Source organism: Mytilus edulis, chromosome 1, assembly GCF_963676685.1.
Source record: "Mytilus edulis chromosome 1, xbMytEdul2.2, whole genome shotgun sequence".
Lineage (NCBI taxonomy): Eukaryota > Metazoa > Mollusca > Bivalvia > Mytilida > Mytilidae > Mytilus > Mytilus edulis.
In genome coordinates, this window is record NC_092344.1 from 42,627,247 (window position 1) to 42,648,518 (window position 21,272).

At 33.0% G+C, this 21,272-nt stretch overlaps 1 protein-coding gene across 1 annotated transcript in view; it reads left to right on the top strand.

Moving 5' to 3' along the window:
* LOC139482764 (NACHT domain- and WD repeat-containing protein 1-like) overlaps positions 1-21,272 on the top strand; it is a 68,171-nt gene that overhangs the window by 44,004 nt on the left and 2,895 nt on the right. The window contains exons 19-26 of the mRNA XM_071266833.1: positions 3,096-3,356; positions 4,547-4,814; positions 5,103-5,229; positions 6,236-6,410; positions 7,934-8,049; positions 8,987-9,230; positions 15,397-15,558; positions 20,927-21,093. Coding sequence (XP_071122934.1) covers positions 3,096-3,356; positions 4,547-4,814; positions 5,103-5,229; positions 6,236-6,410; positions 7,934-8,049; positions 8,987-9,230; positions 15,397-15,558; positions 20,927-21,093 — 1,520 coding nt within the window. The remainder of the gene's footprint in view (positions 1-3,095; positions 3,357-4,546; positions 4,815-5,102; positions 5,230-6,235; positions 6,411-7,933; positions 8,050-8,986; positions 9,231-15,396; positions 15,559-20,926; positions 21,094-21,272) is intronic.

Sequence of the window (21,272 nt, forward strand, 5' to 3'; positions counted from 1 at the left end):
CTTTATCTTTAGGATAACAACTATGCAATTTATATTATTGTCTAAATTAGATTAGTTCACCCTTTCAGTCGACAAATAAATCTAAGGCAACCCCTTTTACAGATGGGAATAGATTAATTGCTATGCCTCTCCTCTTTTAATGAATAGATGATATACAATGAATTCAGAAATCATTGTGTGCATTCATTACTGTGATTTTAGGAGAACTTAACAAAAATGAGTTTGTTTATTGTGATGTCAGGAAAATAATAATTTCAAGGGATGTAACTCTTTAAAAAAAGTCAATTGTCCACCATTATAAAAACTTTTCTGAGATAGCTTTTTGAAACAATTTCAAAACCAAGCATCTGATTAAAGCTGAAGCAATAAAAATAAAACAAATATGGAAGATTGCAACCAACAACAAATACTCAATCACAAGCTTTTTGCGCAACTGCTTATTGTCACATGCATAACAAGTTGCTGGGGACATGGAGATACTGGGTGTCCATCACCGTCCAGTTCTTGTTACCGCTCTCACTGGTACAATTCTTAAGATTTTTCTAAAACTTATAGTATAGGTTAATATCAGCAATATCTCAGAAAAGTTCTTATAATGGTGGACAGTTGATTTTTTTTTAAAGAGTTATGTCCCTTGGAAATATTAGTTTTATAAAAAATGGCCTGGTTAGTGCTCTCAAGTGTACAATTCTTGCCAGAATTTAATAAAACTTAAACTATAGGTTAATAACAGCAATATTTCAAACAAGTTCTATAATGGTGGAAAAACAACTTTAAAAAAAAAGAGTTATGCCCTTGGAAATATAAAATATGTGCAATGGGGATGGACATTAGAACTCTTTTCTTTTATTATAGAGTGGAGTGCTCATTTTCGCCACAACTTTCCATGTTTTCTGCAGTTTATATTCAGGTCTTTTATGTTTTTGAAGTATACTGATATTTCTATATGAAGATAACTTCAAAAGCAAAATATTCTCAACTTGAAAACGTGTTTCTTTGGAAAAAAATCATCTGAAAAGTTAGATTAAAGGCTATTTGAAATTTCTGGATCTTTTGTCAACAGGGGACACATATTCGTCGTTTTTACACATCTATTTAAAACCAAATAACTGCAGCTTTAATCAATATTTATCAATTCAATCTCATCACAGATGAATAGCAGACATTCCAAAGGTGTCAAGGACTGAAATTTAGGGCAATTAGTCAAAGAAATTACTAAGAAATACTTCTTTGAAATAGCTTTCAGGAAATTGGCAGAAAATCGTTGCCCGCAGTAAGTGCCGAAATTTTGTCTAAGTTTAAAAAATAATCTTATTTGTTATTAAGTCTCCCAAACAAAGTTTGGAGACTTATTGTTTTTGCTCAGTTCTTATTATTTTTATTATTCTTCCGCTTCTTCCTCTTCTTCCGCCACTTTAAAAAATGAACTTGTCCGCAGCGTTTCTCCAAAACCGCTTGTCAGAATGACTTAGGATTTCATAAAATGGTAGACTAATACGTCTAGGTGAGCCATCAATCTTTCGTTTGTTCATTGGGGTCTCTTAAGGGGTATTTTTGGGGGTAGAAAGGAGGGAGGGGTTTACTATAGAACCCTATGGGATTTTATTTTCAAAAATTTTCAAATGAATATAACTTAAAAACTGTAAGTGATAGATACATGCAGTCTTCAGAAATGATTATAGGACAATAAAACAAATCACATGAAATATAGGGGGAGTCCCTGAGGGGTCATCCCCACCCCCTTCAATTTGAGAATATGCTTTTATCTTGTAAACGGTCCAGATCCCTACCCCTAAATCATATATATTCTTGAATGGGACCATAAAACAAATCAAATGAAATTAAAAGGAGGCCCGGGGGGTCATCCCCACCCCGTTCAATTTGAAAATGTGCTATTATCTTGTAAACGGTCCAGATCCCCACCCCTAAACCATATATATTCTTGTAGGGGACAATAAAACAAATGAAGTAAAATAAAAGGGAAGTCCCTAGGGGGTCACCCCACCCCCTCTTTGAAACTTTTTTGTAAACAGTCCAGATCCCCACCCCTTAACCATAAATATTCTTGAATGGGACCATAAAACAAATCAAATAAAATTAAAAGGAGGTCCCCGGGGGTCATCCCCACCCCGTTCAATTTGAAAATGCTATTATCTTGTAAACGGTCCAGATCCCCACCCCTAAACCATATATATTCTTGTAGGGGACAATAAAACAAATGAAATGAAATAAAAGGGAAGTCCCTAGGGGATCACCCCACCCCCTCTTGTTTGAAACTTGTAAATGATCAACATCCCCACCCCTAAACCATACATATTCTTGTATGGGACCATAAAACAAATCACATGAAATTAAATGGAAGTTCCTGGGGGTCACCCCCACCCCGTTCAATTTGAGAATGTACTATTATCTTGTAAACGGTCCAGATCCCCACCCCTAAACCATATATATTCTTGTAGGGGACAAGAAAACAAATGAAATGAAATAAAAGGGAAGTTCAGAGGTGGTCACCCCACCCCCTCTTGTTTGAAAACTTGTAAACAGTCAACATCCCCACCCCTAAACCATATATATTCTTGTAGGGGACAATAAAACAAATGAAATGAAATAAAAGGGAAGTCCCTAGGGGTCACCCACCCCCTCTTGTTTGAAAACTTATAAACGATCAACATCCCCACCCCTAAACCATATATATTCTTGTATGGGACAATAAAGCTAATCAAATGAAATTAAAGGGAAGTGCCTGGGGTCGTCCCCACCCCGTTCAATTTGAGAATGTGCTATAATCTTGTAAAGCCATATATATTCTTGTATGGGACAAAAAATCAAATCAAATGAACTTGGGACCATATGAATGGGGAGTTATTGGAGCTTTGTTTGGGAGACTTCGTAACAGCATCCTGTTACAATTACTTCTTGTTAAAGTATAATTTACCGGCATATTTCTTCAATTTTTGCCATCCTTTGAAGTTTTTACACCTCAAAATCATAAAACGGCGAAATTGTGTCCCTGGTGAATATGTGCGCCCCACTCTACATCTAATAAATCTGAATATAACATATTCATTAACTTTTATTTTCAAAAACTTTTTCAGGTTCTGATAAATATGCTATTTGTACTGATGATGATGATAATGCTATATGGGTGGTAGATTTAGAAAAAAAGCAAGCCTACTGCTCACCTAGAATCAGATTTCCACCAACTCCTGCCATTGCAGATGAAGATCCAGATGATTTGACCATAGATGCTTCTGCTGTTACAAGAGATGGGAAATACATTGTGGCATCAAATATGTATGATAATGTTCCTTACCTGTTTGATATCAAGACTTTTGAAATTTGCAGAAAATTATCAGGTAGGTTATTAAAATGTTCTTATACAATTTTTATTAAACAAAAGATTTTAGAAAAAGTTTTTAACAAACAGAACTTGTAGTTGCTTAATATAAAAAACTTGATTTAGGTTGACTTAGTACTTTAAAAGTAATTGTTTTCAATTTGCTAACATTTATTAAGGAAGCATTTGCTTGAACCATGGAAAACTTTTAATTTTATGCACTTGACCTCCTAGTATTGAAAGCTTTGTTTTTTCTTGCAATTATGAATATAATGAGTTACTAAAATGGATAGATAATATCGTTTAGAAGGTTATTTTTGCGGGTGTAAAATTTCGTGATTTTGATTCAATATGGTATGTGAAATATTTTGGTGTTTCTTATTTGGGGGATTCAAACATTTTATCAATATCTTTGCATGTACTCTTTGGAATTAGCAGAATTTATTTTGGCTATTTTGTTCTATCCGCAAAAATAATTGAAAATTTACACCCCGTGAAAAATAACCCCGCTATACGGTATTACTTGTTTAATTTGAAAACTCGCCCCATTACCTCATGACCTTCATGGGTAGATTGTTCAAGATTGTTCATATAATGCTATAGGGTCTAATTCAAAGTCTTGAACTCTTTGGGTTCTTTAATATGCTGAATCTAACCATGTATTTATATTTTGGAATATTGTCCCAGGTTTTAAATTGGTCTATATCGAGGTTCAAAGGGTCCAAAACTTAACTTTGTTCAAATTCAACAAAAATTGAACTCTTGGGGGTTCTTTGATATGCTGAATCTAACTGTATATTTAGATGAATAATTATGGTCCCAGTTTTCAAATTAGTTCACATTATAAAGGCTGAAAGGGTCCACATTAAAACCTCAATTGATTTCATCAATCATTGAATTCTTGGTGTCTGTGATATGCTGAATTTAACCATGTATTTTGATTTGGAATATTGGACCAGTGAATGTCCGCTTTAAAATTTTAAAGTTCTTTAGACATAACTCATTCTGTTTCAGAAAACCTATTCTGTGTGAAATATTTAATCACAATTCAAATTCAAAGCTGTATCAAGCTTGAATGTTGTGTCCAAACATGCACTAACTTTTCAGGGTTTGACCACTGCAGTTGAATCAAGTTTCGCCATGAGGAGCATTTTATTTCAATTATGCTTAACAATAATGTTGAATCATGTGATTACTTTTGATACTTAGGTGATGACTCGGATACAATTACGAAATACAAGTTCTCTGTTGATGGCAAGAAGATGTATGGAGAGTCCAGTAAGACCATTGTTGTGATAGATCTGGAAACTGGAAACAGGCAAAAAGTTTTGCAGCATAGCAATCAGATAGACTGCTGTGTGTCAAATGATGCAACAACTTTTGTCACTGTTTCTGATGATAGTGTTCTAAGAGTTTGGGATACTTCCAAAACAACATTTTCAGAAGAGAAATTATCAGATTTTGGTACATCTGTACAGTAAGTTTTGTAGACTATTAATTACTGTTAATCATACTTACTAATAATAATTGCAAAAATATTGTGTTGAATATTAAAGTTAAGATATTAATGTATTGTAGTCGTAGTAGAATCACACTTTATAAGGCATTAACTAAAATTTCCAAAATTGTCCATCAAAAGGTTTGGAACAATCAATGAAGTAATCTACTATCCTCTTAATTCTAAAAAGGCATACACCATGAAGGAGAAATTTTACTAGCATTCAACTACAACTGTTTATAAGAAATAATTTATTCTCTTTTAAAGGTTTTTCAAGCTTTTAGCGAATGAGAGGTATGCTCTCATGATATCTTCCTTTGGAAAAGATAAAAAGCACAGAATAATGGTTGTTGATACAGTTGAGAAGAAAATTGTGTCTCAGGCAGAATCAGAGGTAATTATTTTACTGTTTTGACATAAACATAAAGACAACGCTCATGTTTGATTATGCAAAGTTAAACTGTCAATAATCATTCAAACCATACTATTAAAGGTCATATTGTAAAGACTGACTTATCTTGTAATTTGCAAAACTTGAACAAATAATTGGACATCACTATGTTTAAAATCTCCTTTACTACAGCTTGAATACTTGAGCTTGTAAATACAAACGGATCATAAATGTTATGAACCATGATATCAATATTTCCTTTGTGTGTTGAGACTAGTTCAAATTAACAACAAAATAAATTAATGTTTCCTGTATTTTACGTTTTATGTTACTTTGTACTTTTATATGGGCGCCAAAGTTAAATATATGATCATTTAAAAGTAACACAACCCAAAGAATTGGAGACTTATTCTTTTATATTAACAAATTTTGGTGCCCTGACCAGGATATTTCAACACATTGTTCCCTTTGTATTGTCAGTAACAAGTATGTGTGATTATTAATTTGTCAAATCATAGAGTCTTAGACCAAAGTAAGTAAAACTGTGAAAATGCCTCTAAACAAGGAACTATTAATTTAACATGACTGTTTTTTTATGCCCCACCTAAGATAGTAGAGGGGCATTATGTTTTCTTGTCTGTGCGTCCGTTCGTTTGTCTATGTGTCCGTCCATTCGTCGTACCGTTCATCAGTCTGTCCAACTTCAGGTTAAAGTTTTTGGTCAAGGTAGTTTTTGATGAAGTTGAAGCCCAATCAAATAGAAACTAAGTACATATGTTCCCTATGATATGATCTTTCTTATTTTAATGCCAAATTAGAGTTTTTATCTCATTTTCAAGGTCTACTGAACATAGAAAATGATAGTGCGGATGGGGCATCCGTGTTCTATGGACACATTCTTATTTTCATTGATAATGAATCTTTCATTGTTTTCAAAATTCCAATAGGGAACATACTTAATATAATTGTATCATGTTAAATGGTTTATTGATACAATTGAATCTTTCAGGCAAAATCAAGGGATGTGCTGCTCCTTAATGACAGTAAGGCAATAATGTGCTTTACTAAAGACAACAAACCACATGACCTTCATTTGATTGATCTGAACTCAATGACAGAGACTCCGGTACAAGGAAAAATGTTCAAAGATTGCAACACAATACTGAAGGTTAATAATGGAAAAGGTAATTTGGAAAGCTTACAAATAAAAGGGATACTTTTGCACACCTTCAATATATGTAAAAACAGTCAGCAAAGTGAAAACATCTGTAAAATAATACCTTTTTAACATCAAAGCATTTATTGCATATCGTAGTCATATGAGCAGGTAGAGTCATTGAATCAATTGGAACTAGCTGTTTACAAGTATGAGGTTAGGAATGCCCTTTACCTTTTAAGGATGATCACTTGTCATGTTTTGTGATTTTTGTCATTTTTCAGAATCATCCGGTTTTATCCATTTGAATGCCTTAAAAAATTTGCCCATTGACCCCCATTTTTCTTTTTATAAATCTTTTATATGTATAATTATAGGCCATCTGTAAAAGTCTTATAAAATCTTTGTTTATTTTTTAATAGTATTTGAGAACTTTAGTTTTTCAATGATAAAGAGAGAACATTTTCACGCCAAAATTTCAATGGCTGATATCTGGAAAGCAAGCACATTGACCTATATATTTTATTTTGCTTTTTTGATTCCTTAATTAAACACCTATCAATATATACTAGTGTTATGAAAAGCTTGTTATTTTGAAACTGAGTAGCAATCATTAACATTAAATGGTTAAAACGTGATCATGATTCCTTAGATAACCATTATTGAAAAGGGGTCTAATTTAATTATCTGTTACAGTTATTTTGAGAAAGACTTTAATGTGATTTTGTCATAATCAGTCGGGTTTTTCATCGTCTGTTCATTTTATTGTTATGCACCAAAAATTACTGTTAATGTCATTTGGCAAGATTTGTATCCGTTATTCCTCCTGAAGGTACCCCCATTCAACCCTCATGTAATTTTACTACAAAGTGAAGTTCTCACATACCCATTCGAGATACACAACCCTACAACATGATGAAACATAAAAAACTCAAATATTTTGATGCATTATTAATGATAAACAAATAATATTTGAAATCCATTTATCATATTGATGATACTTGATATAGTTTTGAATGAAGTAAGAAATAAAAAATTGTTATGACAATAGAATATGATTGATCAAATACTAATTGCCAGCTTGGGTTCAAAATAAAAGAAGCCAAAGTGATAAACTGGATTCAGGAAAATTCCATTGCTACAGATACTAGATATCAGGGTTTTTTCTTAATTTAATTTTTATACAGGTCTATTAAAGATAGAATAATTTATTCTTCTTTCACTTAAACCTAAAAATTCATAGATATAACTACCCCAATAATAAAAGTGAATCCATGTGTATGTCCAATTATTTTAATGAATTTGGTATCAGAATGCACTTATGAAAGTGATAATTTAAGAAAGATAGAGTGAACAAAATTATAGGAAATAATCACTGAAAATTATATGTATCTTTCTGTATCTGTTTGGGTAAGTGTAGAATCCTATTTGGCTTTTATACTTGGTATAAAATCTATATGTATCGGTACAACAAAAATGCTTTTTGGGCATCCCTCTCCCCCTCTCAATTATGGAAAAGCCCCAAAAGAAAAATCATATATCTAATTTTAGAATTTATGGTACCAACTAGAGGTGGAAAGAAAGTGAAGTTTTACAGCACAGAGACACTTAAGGCAACTCACATCATGGAGATAGTAGATACTTCTAGTGTTGGTAGAAGTTATGAAGTGAGTACTTTATTGCTTTGAAAATAAAACTGTGTGGCTCGTAATTCTGGATAGATAAAATAAAGAAGACTTTTATAATTTATTTCATTTTGTACAATAAATATTTCCTGTAATTTTCAGTCCTGTATTTTGTTCTGCCTACTATTTTAGAAGCAACCTTAATCATGCTTGTCGCAACAGCATTGCTGTAAGCTGCACTAAATTCAATTGGCAACACATATGGGGGGGGGGACCTTTTTTCGGGACATAGGGATCATGTGTTTTTAAGCTCAGGACATCAGGATTGATCCTTTTGGGATCCAGGAATTCTTTTTTCAAATTTCGGGATGTCGGGATTTAAATTTCTTTAAATTCAGGACCTCAGGGTTTCATGTTTTTAAGCCCAGGATTTCGTGATCAGGATCCAGGCCCTGCGACCCTCCTCACATATTGTTGTGTTTACAATTTAGTGATTTCATTGAAACAATTAATTCTGTTGCAAACATACAAAACAGTCACAATGCAAGACATGAGAGTGTGGATGGGGTTTCTTATATTCTTTAAAAAAAAATTGAGCTATTTTTCTCCATACTTTATACTGTTTGCCCATTATTCTCTCTCCTTTATGTTCGAGCACCTAATTATTCTCTACTATGTCTTTTTTGGTCCATTTTTAGCTGAATTTCAGAGGGAAAAATCATTTATTAATTTGGTTATGTACAGTGAGTATCAGCTGCCAAAATGTGTCCATGCATTAACTAGAAAACTTTTTGATGAGATTTTTTCAATTATAAATATGTTGTTTCCTGTGACTTAATTAATGGTAAAGTTTAATTCTAATGATTTTAGCTTTTTTATGTTGAGTTGTAGACCTTAAATTATTGAAATCATATGCAATATTAAGAGGTTAAAGTTAACTTTAGTCAAGGTAGTCTATTTTTCCTTTGTTTTTACTTAGACAAATAGTGATGGTACCATGGTAGTATTATTAGCTGATGATGATAAGAAAATCATAGTGATTGATGTTGAAGCAAAAACTATTGTAAAGGTGTTAGAAGCAAAGGATTTGAAGAAGGATCTTAGAATGGATGATGATTTTTGTGGTGCAGAACTGTTGGTGCCAGACAACATGAGCTACATTGTTTTTACGGCCTTTACAAAAGATTCGACAACCGCCATGTACCTATGGGATTTAAAGGAAGGTAGGTTAAATTTTAAAGTTATGAAAATGAAACCACAATTCGGCCTTTACAAAGTTTATCTGAAATATTTTTAAATCTCAGATATATAATATGACAAACAACATTGAATCTTAAACAACAATCATGGGAATTAAACCAATCAGATGTGATTTTTTTAATTTGGATTTTACCAATCATTTGAATATCATCTGATTAATTCAGAATCTTGTGATCCCTTAGTTTTATTGATATATTGATTATTGATGTTTAAAGGGATAATTCGCGAATTTTTACTTATCAGCTTATTATGTCCATAATACCATAAAAAACATATTCACCAAGTTTTATTTGGATATGAACAGCAATAAAGGAGAAAATTAAGAATTATTAATTTTATTTCTTCGAACTTCCTGACTTATGTGACGTAGTTTAAGTCTTTAAGCATGCCGGGAGTGGAAATAATCTCATTTTAAATCTTAATCGTTAATCATCTTATAACGCTATTTAAAGCGCATAGACGACGTTTGGTTTAGCTATTAACCATCTAATAATTAAGATGGAACAGCGCTCAGCTTGAAAGTAGAATGTACGATTTATATTTTAATATTTTCTGAAATCATTATAGTGATACAAGTAAATCATATAAAATATTTTTTTATTTTTTTTTTTCCGACGGATATTTTGAACTAACATGTATAACTGGTAGTGTTTCAAAAATGCATTTTTGTACTTTTTACCTTTTACGTCAGGCTAGTAAATATGTGCTGCTAGTACATTTGTAGTTTGCAAATACGGCCCTGCAAATACAATGTGTATTGTACTTTGACACATAGTGACTACCTGTTGAATGCGTGGTTAAATTCAAGTTAGCATTATATCTTTTGATCTTTACTCAGTGAACTTAAGCCGTCACGGTTCACTTTTCTAGGTGTGAACAACATTTCGTATGAATGATAAACGGGGGAATCGTAATATTTTCCATGAGCTCAGTTTAATTAAATATATTATTGACGCTGAATATTTTTTGTTAAAAAAAAGAAAAACTGAATTAATTTAATTGGATAAATTTATGAATAATGATGTCCTTATAAACACGAGTAAATGAATTAAAAATTCTAAATAAGAATCGGTGACCTTGAATTTTTGAAATAGATAGTAATTACCAATTGCAGTTATATAAGTGCGTCGTTCAAAGCGATCTTCTTTTTTTTTTTTTTTTTTTTTTTTTTTTAAATATTCAGGAAGTAATGTCCTTATCAAAATCATTTAATTCTCACCACGTACTAATTCTTCAGCTATTTGAACGAAAATATCAAAAATGTTGACAGAAAATTAAAGGTCAACTTTGTCTTACTGGAAGGGAGGGAGAGCTCCAGACGTACTTACTGTCTAACAGACAAAGCAGGCTTATGGCTTATCGTCAGTCTGTGTGGTGGATCAGGAAAGGTCAACCACTTGGCAAGAAACACAAACTACCGGCTTGTGTAGTAAAAATAATTAGAAAAGAGTTTCCATCGTTGGATGGGGTATACGAATGATTCAAAGAATTTGAAAGTGACACTTCAGACTGAATAGTTCTAAAATCATTTAAACGATTTACCAATACAATTTTTCACCGAATGTTTCAAATTCATTTCATTATTTGTGTATTAATAAACCTATTTATGAATTATTTCACTTTGAGGTCTAATTTTATAGATTGCATGTTGTATCAACATGAAGGTTGGGTCTACCACAGTACCACAGAGCGCTGATATGATTTGACCCGAGATCCTCCCGAGATGTTGGTGGGGTTCTTGTTGTGCAACCTAAACCAGTTTTCTATGATGTGTTTTTTATCTCTTTGTTTGTCTTTTGATCGTTTATTGGTTATTTTTTGCTATGGCGTTGTCAGTGTGTTTTTTAATACTGAATATGACTATCCGTTTTGGTACCTTCTGCCTTTTTACAAACAAGACCATGAAACTGAATATTGGAAATGTATCATGCTACTACACAAAAAAAAGCACTGATGGATTGTCCTAGAAGCATATTTTATGAGAATAATAATGGTCTATAAGCAGTTGCATGTATTTCATGTTTGAAGCGGTGGATTTTTTAAAATTTAATTTGACTTTTACCAAGAAATGCATTGTAGCAAAGGGGAAGAGTAATTGTGGTCTAATGTCAAATAATCGAAAATAATGGAATTTAATAGAAAAGGAAACAAATAACGGACTTTGTCAAAAATGGAGAGGGCTTTTGATACCTTTTCTCCAGACATAAATTATTTTACAATAAATCATCCTACAACAGCTTAAAAGCTTGAAATGCCAGCGATTTAGCGGGAGTGTTTTAGTGTTCTCAAAATCTTATATTGATAAAAATGACAACTCCTTCAAATAATTGAATGTGCATGTACAGGGAGACAAACGATTACCGCACGTTCTAGAGACATGCCACGAACTAAGTATCATCTTCGTGTCATAAATGCGCATGCTTGTCTCTTCACAAACGCAAATTTTCTAATATGCAAAATATTTCGTAAATGCGCCCGCTCATATCGGAAATAGGACAAGAAAGTATGAAAGATAGTCATCCGTAATCTCTCGGTTAAATTCTCTGGGATTTACTCCAATCAATGTTGTAAAATGATGCAGTATGTTTTTTCTTTCTTAAATTATTTATCACAACTCAAGACCGCATAACGTAAATTAAACATTTGCTAAGCAAATAAAACAAGCTGACAAAACATTATGTAAGCTATTGTGTACAAAAGCATTGGCGGATCCAGGGGGGTGGTTCCGGGTGTTGGAACCCCCGTTTTTTTTTTTTTTTGGCCGATCAATGCATTTGAAGTGGGACATATAGTTGGAACCCTCTTTTTTAATATGGCTGGATCCGCCCCCGAAAAGTAAAATTGAAATTTGAAAAAAATCATTTTACATGGTACAGTAGTAGATAATCTTCTACACATGAATTTTGAAACAGATGTCAAAATTAATAATTTACGGTCTTATTATTTCTGTCTTTGCACATGTCAGAATTGTTCAGCCTGTATATATAAATTTTAAACTCTTAATTTCATGTTTGGACGGCTTTGTGTATTTCAATCAGGTTAGGGACATACATTGTTAACAGGATGTATAATACACCTGACAGCATTTTCGATGGCCCTTTTACCTGTGCACACCTGGGTCAAACAGCTGAGAAGAGATGCATGTACCTGAATTGCGTAATGTCACCAGTTTATTAGCCCGCAGGAAGTCACTAGAATACCTGAATGTGACACTATTACATGACCTCTGGCAATAATTCTAAAGATCGTTGGTTTTCATATTAGAAGTACCCGAAATGAATAAAATCTATTACATATAAAAGATTTTTTTTTGGCAAGCATTTCGAAAAGTCTAAAGCCGCTACAGATACCTTTTAATCTCATTAAGAATATATTTATGCTTTTACAACTTCCAAATTAGTGTCCGCCCCACTAGATGTATTCCTATCTATTATCTTGTTATCATAAATTTAGGAAGAAAAAATACTCCTACTATGATTGACCATAAATCATTACAAACTTCTATAGCCTAGCTGTCGACATTTTATATCCCGAAACTGCTCAGCCTTAACTTGTAGGACTACGCAACTGTGTTGACCTAGAAGACAGCTATAAAGCATAACAAGGGGGCGGTAAGATCTATTAAGTTTCCACACGAATCGGGGAAGACATATGCTCCCATCTACCTATCACCTCTTCAACATTTTATATGGCACAATATGGAAAAGGAGAGGGGCGGGGGTAAACAGCATCTGTAATTATACTACATGTAAATAAATATAAGTCTTATTTTTAAACCATTATTATATTAAACAAATGACCCTTTAAATCAATGATGTTTTACGTAATTTTTTGTGTATACATAAGTTTTTTTTGCACCTAAAAAATATATACTTCATTGAACTTTTGAATTTACGACAGAAAGACACAGAACGTCATAATTCAGTTTCGAGTTTATTTTTCTTTAAACGAGAAAACGTAAATTACTTAATTCTTTTTTGGTTTGTTCTTGAAATATTATTTTTAAAGCAAGTTTTAAACAGAATTTGTTAAATAAATATCAATGACATCAAATAATTTTTATAAAATCAAAATGCCAAAGTGGCTAGGTACCTTAAATGGCTTCATTGTCCCTAGAAATATATATCCTTTGAATGATTGAAATCAAAAACCTTTTTATTTTTAAGGCTTGTAAAGAAGTTCATAAACTTAAAATGTAATAAATGTAATAAATAATATAATATTTGAAGATGTTTTTCCTGTATATATTCAACAATTTTTTTGTCTGTGACTTTTTATCCGTGTACTAAACTTCGGTATCAGGTCCGTTCGCGCCCAATATACTTTCGCACCCTACACGTTCGCACCTAGCACGTTCGCACCCAAGGTCCGTTCGCACTCTACACGTTCGCGCCCAATTTTAATTCAAATTCCAGTTGAATAATTGGAAAATCATCATTGTTGTTTTTAATTGCTTTCGTGTAAATACTGAATGTATTTATAGCTTGGTATGAGTAAAAGATTGAAGATTATAAATGAAAAACACAAAAGATAATTGTTTTTAACAGTTTGGTCCCTTTGATCTGAAACAATGAAACAATAAAATATAGCAATACACTATTATAACCAAAACATGATAAAATTTATTCAAGACTAGAAAAAAAAAACGTAGTCAGAATCTCATTTCATTTTGAAACAAGTCAATGAATCAAAGTTATAGTAATACACTAACCAAAACATGATAAAGAGTTATTCAACACAAAATAAAACGTTGACAGAATCCCACTTTATTTAGAAAGGAATATTTTTTTTTTAACAATACACTATCCAAAACATGATTAAGATTTATTCAACACAAAAAAAAAACTGTATCACTTTATTTTGAGACAATGAAAACAATAATACTTATAAGAATACTACTTGATTACAAAGTTGAAATTGGGCGCGAACATATAGGGTGCGAACGGACTTTGGGTGCGAACATGTAGGGTGCGAAAGTGAAAGGGGGCGAACATGAGTGGGTGCGAATGTGAATGGGCGCGAACGGACCCGGATTCCTAAACTTCTACTTGTAAACAACAAAATCTGTTACTAATGCATGAATGCAGAAATACTGAACTATATTAATATTAATTAACTGACAATTTCCTTTCAACCAGGCTTGGAACGAAATAGCAATAAAAACATTCATGAGAAAAAAATCATAATTACTATCAAATTTCCATCGAAACAAGATGCTTCAAAATGGTCTGCACACACTTTCTTGAACTTGTTGTGAGTTGGTTGGTGTTATGTTAAGGTTAATCATCCACGTCTGGTACAACTCTTTCTTTTTTGCAGGATCTGGGAAAGTGTGTAAGCTTATGCCATGTGAACTCCGAGTTGAACATCCGTACGCTTGAGAAGTCATTTTGATACTGAATATATACGATATGCCATGCTTGTTTTTTTGCTTTGTGGTATTCAGATATTTTATTCAAATATACTCATCACGTGATAATTTGTATCGGAGATGCCGTCAAAATGGCGATAAGTCGAGAAGTGATAGTGGGATTTTAATTTTTATTTTAATCACTTATCTAGAAGAATTGAACAATAATTTTAATGAATATATGATTATTTATATCAAATAAACATAATATAAAATTTTCATTTTTTTGCGAAGTTTCCCTTTAATGCCACTTTCACTAGGAAAGTTTTTTAAATAAGTTCAAGTTTTGCGTCCTTATTGAAGTGTAAACAAAGTTGAAACTTGTGAACTATATATATTGCAGTTTTAAAAGATTCTGAAAATCTATTTGGATGAGAAGTCTTTAAATCACTGGTTTCTCTCTACAATCTACAACATTCATCACTTGATAGACAACACAATAATTATATAGTTATATAGAGCTATTGAAATTAATCCACTGGTTTTATCAACACAAAAAATGTGAAAGGACAATGTATGTCTGTTTCATTTATCAAAGCTCTCATTCAAAACTTTCCAATTAATATTCCTCTACAATATTATTTGATAATATATTGTCTTCCAGTTGTAAAGAATATACAATAATAAATGCTACCATTAAATAAGGAATTTAATTACCATATTAAACCCTTGTTATGTAATTTCAGAAAATTCACATTATTTTTTCTCATGTTTTCCAGATAAGCTGAAAAAAGAACTCACAGATTTTGATATGCATAAGAAATATAAAATACTCAAAGAAGAAGACTCAGTTGATGTGTGTTCATTTGTACTCCTGGATGATGATACCATTATGTCTACTCATGATGATAAACTCCTCCGTGTCTGGTCTACAAAAAATGGTATTGTACTCTTCCTTATACACATATTTATAGATTATTTTTGATCATCTCAACAAGATCCGTTTTCTCGCTTAAGAACCTGTTCAGTGAAAATGAGTAAAGCAATCGAGTTGAGATGACCAATGATTATCTGTTTATCACTATTTTACCTATGACAATTGTCAATATCATGTCAATTTCATTAGCAACGCCACATGCCTCCTTAGATTCTAGCGATAATTTTCCATCTCAAGCGAGTAGCTTGATATGAAAAATTACCACAAAAAAGATCAAAGGAAAAATGCACAAAAGAGCGATAATGAAGAATACCCTGTTTTTCAGTGCCAAAGTAGAATTTCTTTAGGCATTTGTTGATTACACATAGTTCACAGTTTACATCTCTCTGCACCAAATTTTCTCAATCTATTTTAGATTCTAAATGTGACATGGGTTTATAGAAATATTGCAACCTTGGTATTCTGTCAAATAGTAGTAGAACCCTTGCCATAGGAGGGCATCTGTTTAGCTGTGCAGAAAGTATAAATTCAAAACCATTTACCATCAGAAAGGAGATATTAGATATCCTGCCTAATGAAGAAAAAGCCATGCTCTCTGCATGTTAAATAAAGAATCCTTGCATCAAATTCGCCTGTAGAATCTACATATTTTTTTTTTCTTGTGTATAAAAGAAAATATACTTTATATGAAATGTATATAATTGTAGTAAATTAACCTTTTACAAGACATTTCTGCCTAAATCTGCTTTCAGTTTCTCTGTTGTGTTCCTAAACCTCATGGTAGATCAGTCAATCATCACATTAAATTTAAATCCTTGGTAAAATTATGTAGTCAATACATCTTTTTACGAATAAAGGACAGTATATCTTTTTATGAATGAAAGTCAATATATCTTTTTATGAATGAAATTCAAAGATATTCACTTTTGATGAATGACATGACATTTAGACAATATACTTATAGTGTCTTAAAATATGAAATTTATTTGTATGAGGCTTAGAAACAGGGGAAACGCAGGGTTTTACCGAGAATTTTCCTGGTTTCGTGCCGAATACAAATAAATTTCATATTTCAAGACACTTTACATATATTGTCTTTATGCCCGCGTCACACTGTCCCGATTTTTATATACGATGGACACCCGAATGCGAAAATTGTAAGTTCGTACGAAGTTGGTCCCGATCTCGTTAAAATACCAAAAAGTGACCGAAGAAAGTACGATGAATAACGAAGTCTATACGATGGTGCCGAAATTATATACGATAGCAAAAGATGGACATACGAAGGTTAACCGAAGACGGGTATTTAAGCTTCTTATCTCAGCCGAAGCCTACACGCTGGATCACGAAGGCTACACGATGGATTACGAAGGCTACACGATGGATTACGATGATGGCGCGATGGCCATACGATGTCTAAAAGATACGAACAGAATTTCGACAACATATTGTTTCTGTACAAGTCTGCCATGCATGGCGGGAAATCGATCTTTTTGTCTAATTCTTATAAAACTTAGTTCATTATCCCCTCGCCTACTACATGTAAGTTGCGTGTATATAAAATTGTTATTGACATTCTAGACCCAAAATGCTCAAAACTTGGTATGGTGTTACTCGTTAAGAATATCTTAAGCGCTATTGACTTTAAAGTTCAAAGGTCGAGGTCACAGTGGCAGTTGTAATACAAGGCAATATCACCCTTGTGGACACTCTAAAACCAATATGCTTCAAAAGATTTTAACCACATTTGGTATATTATTCCTCCTTGTAATGATCTGACATTTTTTACGTTCAAGGCCAAAGGTCAAGGTCATGCAGATGGACTTGTTTTTTTCTCCTTGAAATAACATAATACACAGGAATTGGTTGCTCATTTTTTTACCTGCTGGTTCTAAAGACAATATTAAAGGTATTTCCAGTTACTGAATGTTTTGGTTGATTTCTAGAAAAATAGTTTATGTATCAAATATGCATATTCAATTTACCATTTTCTGCATGTGTATATACAAATATAGTGTCCATACTTGTCCCCAATATGTTACATACGAGGGGATGCCACGCTCGGCATTGCCTTGTTTGAACTGTAAAATGTGTACACTAGTCTGAATAATCACCCATAATTATGCCCATATTTACTGATCTATCTTAAAGGTAAGGTAATGGGTTCGTTGATCCCTTTTATTCAAAACGAGCTCTTTCCAGGAGAATATCATAATAATATAGACAAAAGGAAGGATGTGGGGAAAGCAACAAATGCGGCAAAATATGACATATAGAAAACAAAATGGTTATGGAGTAAACATTCGTGTGGCAACAACTCAGACGATACATAAAAAAATCAGAATAATGAAGAAAAAGTTGGTTTCCTTATATACGTGTACCTGCAGTGTTGGTGTACGAGGCGCGTTTATGATTTTCATTATGTTACTTGATATGGAAAATTGACAAAAAATAATATTTTATTTGTAAAAGTAAATCCTGAGCCTGTAATACCTGCTCTTCTTGTTCCATTTAAATTAATAGAAACAACGCTGTCGCCTTTCTTGTTCTCATAGAATCATATGATATGAGCTCCATGTTTTGTGAACGTCTTTCTTAACTGTCATATAAGACTGACCAGTGCATATCGCGCATGGCACTTTAAATGTATTTTAACGCGAAAATTAACTTACATTTAGCTGGATTTATTGCCGTCGTAGTTCCATCTTGTCGCCTTCGTACTTTTATTCGATGGCAACACGACGGGATTACGAGGTCTTAACGAAGTCGTTTTGCCATCGTAAGACCTTCGGGTATCTTCATGATTCATTCGTGTAGACATCGTAATGTCAAAATTGCCCGATGGAAACGATGGAAACACGAATGCAATACGATGTGCAAAGATGCATGCCCGGTGACATTACGATAGTGAGGATGGTGATATGAACTCAATACGAACTCTCAACATCGGACGCACCTTCGGGGATTTTTTAACATGTTAAAAAATTTAGAACCCTTCCCGAAGTTGTCCCCGAAGTCTAGAAAAAGTGACCGATGGTTCTACGATGGTTAAAGATGGCACTACGAATAGCCCGATCTGGATACGATCAGTCCCGATTTTGAAAATTTCCATTATCGTGTTGCCATCGGCGTAAAAATCGGGACAGTGTGACGCGGGCATTATACTGAAATCGATAAAAAATAAATAATTTTTGTCGAGCCTGCAACTTTTGTTGCAGAAAGCTCGACATAGGGATAGTGATCCGGCGGCGGCGGCGGCTACGGCGGCGGCGTTAGCTAACTTCTTAAAAGGTTTATATTTTAGAAGGTGAAAGACCTGGATGCTTCATACTTTGTATATAGATGCCTCATGTTACGAAGTTTCCGTCAGTCACATGTCCAATGTCCTTGACCTCATTTTCATGGTTCAGTGACCACTTGAAAAAAAAGTTCAGAATTTTTGTAATGTTGAATTCTCTCTTATTATAAGTAATAGGATAACTATATTTGGTATGTGCGTACCTTGCAAGGTCCTCATGCCTGTCAGACAGTTTTCACTTGACCTCGACCTCATTTCATGGATCAGTGAACAAGGTTAAGTTTTGGTGGTCAAGTCCATATCTCAGATACTATAAGCAATAGGGCTAGTATATTTGGTGTATGGAAGGACTGGAAGGTGTACATGTCCAACTGGCAGGTGTCATCTGACCTTGACCTCATTTTCATGGTTCAGTGGTTATAGTTAAGTTTTTGTGTTTTGGTCTGTTTTTCTCATACTTTATGCAATAGGTCTACTATATTTGTTGTATGGAATGATTGTAAGGTGTACATGTCTAGCGGGCAGATGTCATCTGACCTTGACCTCATTTTCATGGTTCAGTGGTCAAAGTTAAGTTTTTAAGTTTTGGTCTTTTTATGTAATTTTATATGCCAAAGGTCAGCTATATTTGGTGTATGGAAATATATTATGATCTATATGTCAGTCCCTCAGATTTATTTGACCATGACCTCAATTGCACGGTTCATTGCACAGTGTTAAGTTTTTGTGTTTTGGTCTATTTTTCTTAAACTATAATAAGTAATAGGTCAACTATATTTGTTGTATGGAAGCTTTGTTAGCTGTACATGTCTGCCTGGCATGGTTCATCTGACCTTGACCTCATTTTCATGGTTCATTGGTCTTTGTTTAGCTACTTGGTTAATGTTAAGTTTATGTGACAGTTGTAATAAAGCTTTATACTTAGGACTATCAACATAATATCAATGATTAGTAAAGAAGGCGAGACATTTCAGTGTGTGCACTCTTGTTAAAAAATATGTACCGGGTAACAAATTTTGTTTTAAAAAAAGAGTTTGGAATTTCCCTCTAGGGGTACCATTTTGGGGTATTTCCCTATAAGTGTAGTTCAGGTGGTAAGACATTGACATTTTAAGGAATTAGAAAGGGATAATGAACTTAATAAATAACATTTAATAAAAAAGGTATATAGATTACCAATTTGAAGACATAATTAGCTAAAATTTATAAAAGTTTGCCAATTGTTACTACACCTTGTCATGGTTGTGACGTGATGTTGTTGAGAAATACAGTAGTTCCGGTAAGTAGGTGGGGCAAATAGGTTAGGTGAGGTCATTGATGTATAAAGCTAACATTTATACGTATAGCTGATTGCAGTATAATGTCAATTAATATCATCTGTTCCTCAATATAACTTTTATAATTTGCTGTTTTTTCATTAGTTTGTTCAAGAACTTGTAGTCGTGTTGTCTTTGTAGTGATCCTTCTGACTATAATGTTCAGCTTTTCCCTGATTACTATGAAGTTTAAAGAAATAACAGAGAATGCAGAGGAAGCCTATGGCTAAAAAGTTTTGAAATAGATTATTTACTGTGAATTCATTTATTTTTGCATGCACCAATGCAATTTTTGTACAATAAGAACAAATTATATATTTGTAGATAGATGATTTCGTGATTTTACAAAATCTGCTGCATACAAGCCTATAGAAAATTTGTTCTTCATTGAAATTGGTAACCCTGGAATAATGAGGGACAACATCAAAAGTTCAATGAAAGATAAAAAATTTAATTCACATAGTTTTTTCACTGAACCCCGCCCCCTCTTAACTTAATTTGTGAAAAATTGATTGACCCATACGGATATATGTAAAAATCAATGACGGATAACCAAATCTTGCAGCTGTTCAACTCCCCCACCCCCAAACTATTTGAATTAAGTTTTTTATCTTACATTGATCTTTTGATGTCGTCCCTTATAAATCAACAGTATATCAACAGTAAATTGTATTTAATTTGATAACATCCTGAACATGAATGAAATATTTGTCACTGGATGTTGAGCATTCTACATACAATCAATTAATCTATTTTAGGTTCTTTGTTGAAAAGAATTATTGGACATCGATCAACGTCATCTAAGATTTATTATACTCCTGAGTCACCATATGTTTTGACTTATGGACATTATCAGGAACAAACTCTTCGTATCTGGGACAAGAAAACATACCAGCAGATAGCATCTTTTAAGCTTGATAAAGAGGTAACTTTTAATCTTGATAAAGGGGTATAATTTCATCTTATAAACTTGATAATGGGGTATGTTTTCATTTTTCATATGACTGCAAAAAAAGGTTTAGGATAGTATAATGGTATGACATCACCTGCGTCTGCTTCGTCGTCCAAAGACTCATTTGGCTTCTGGACAATAACTTTAGTTTA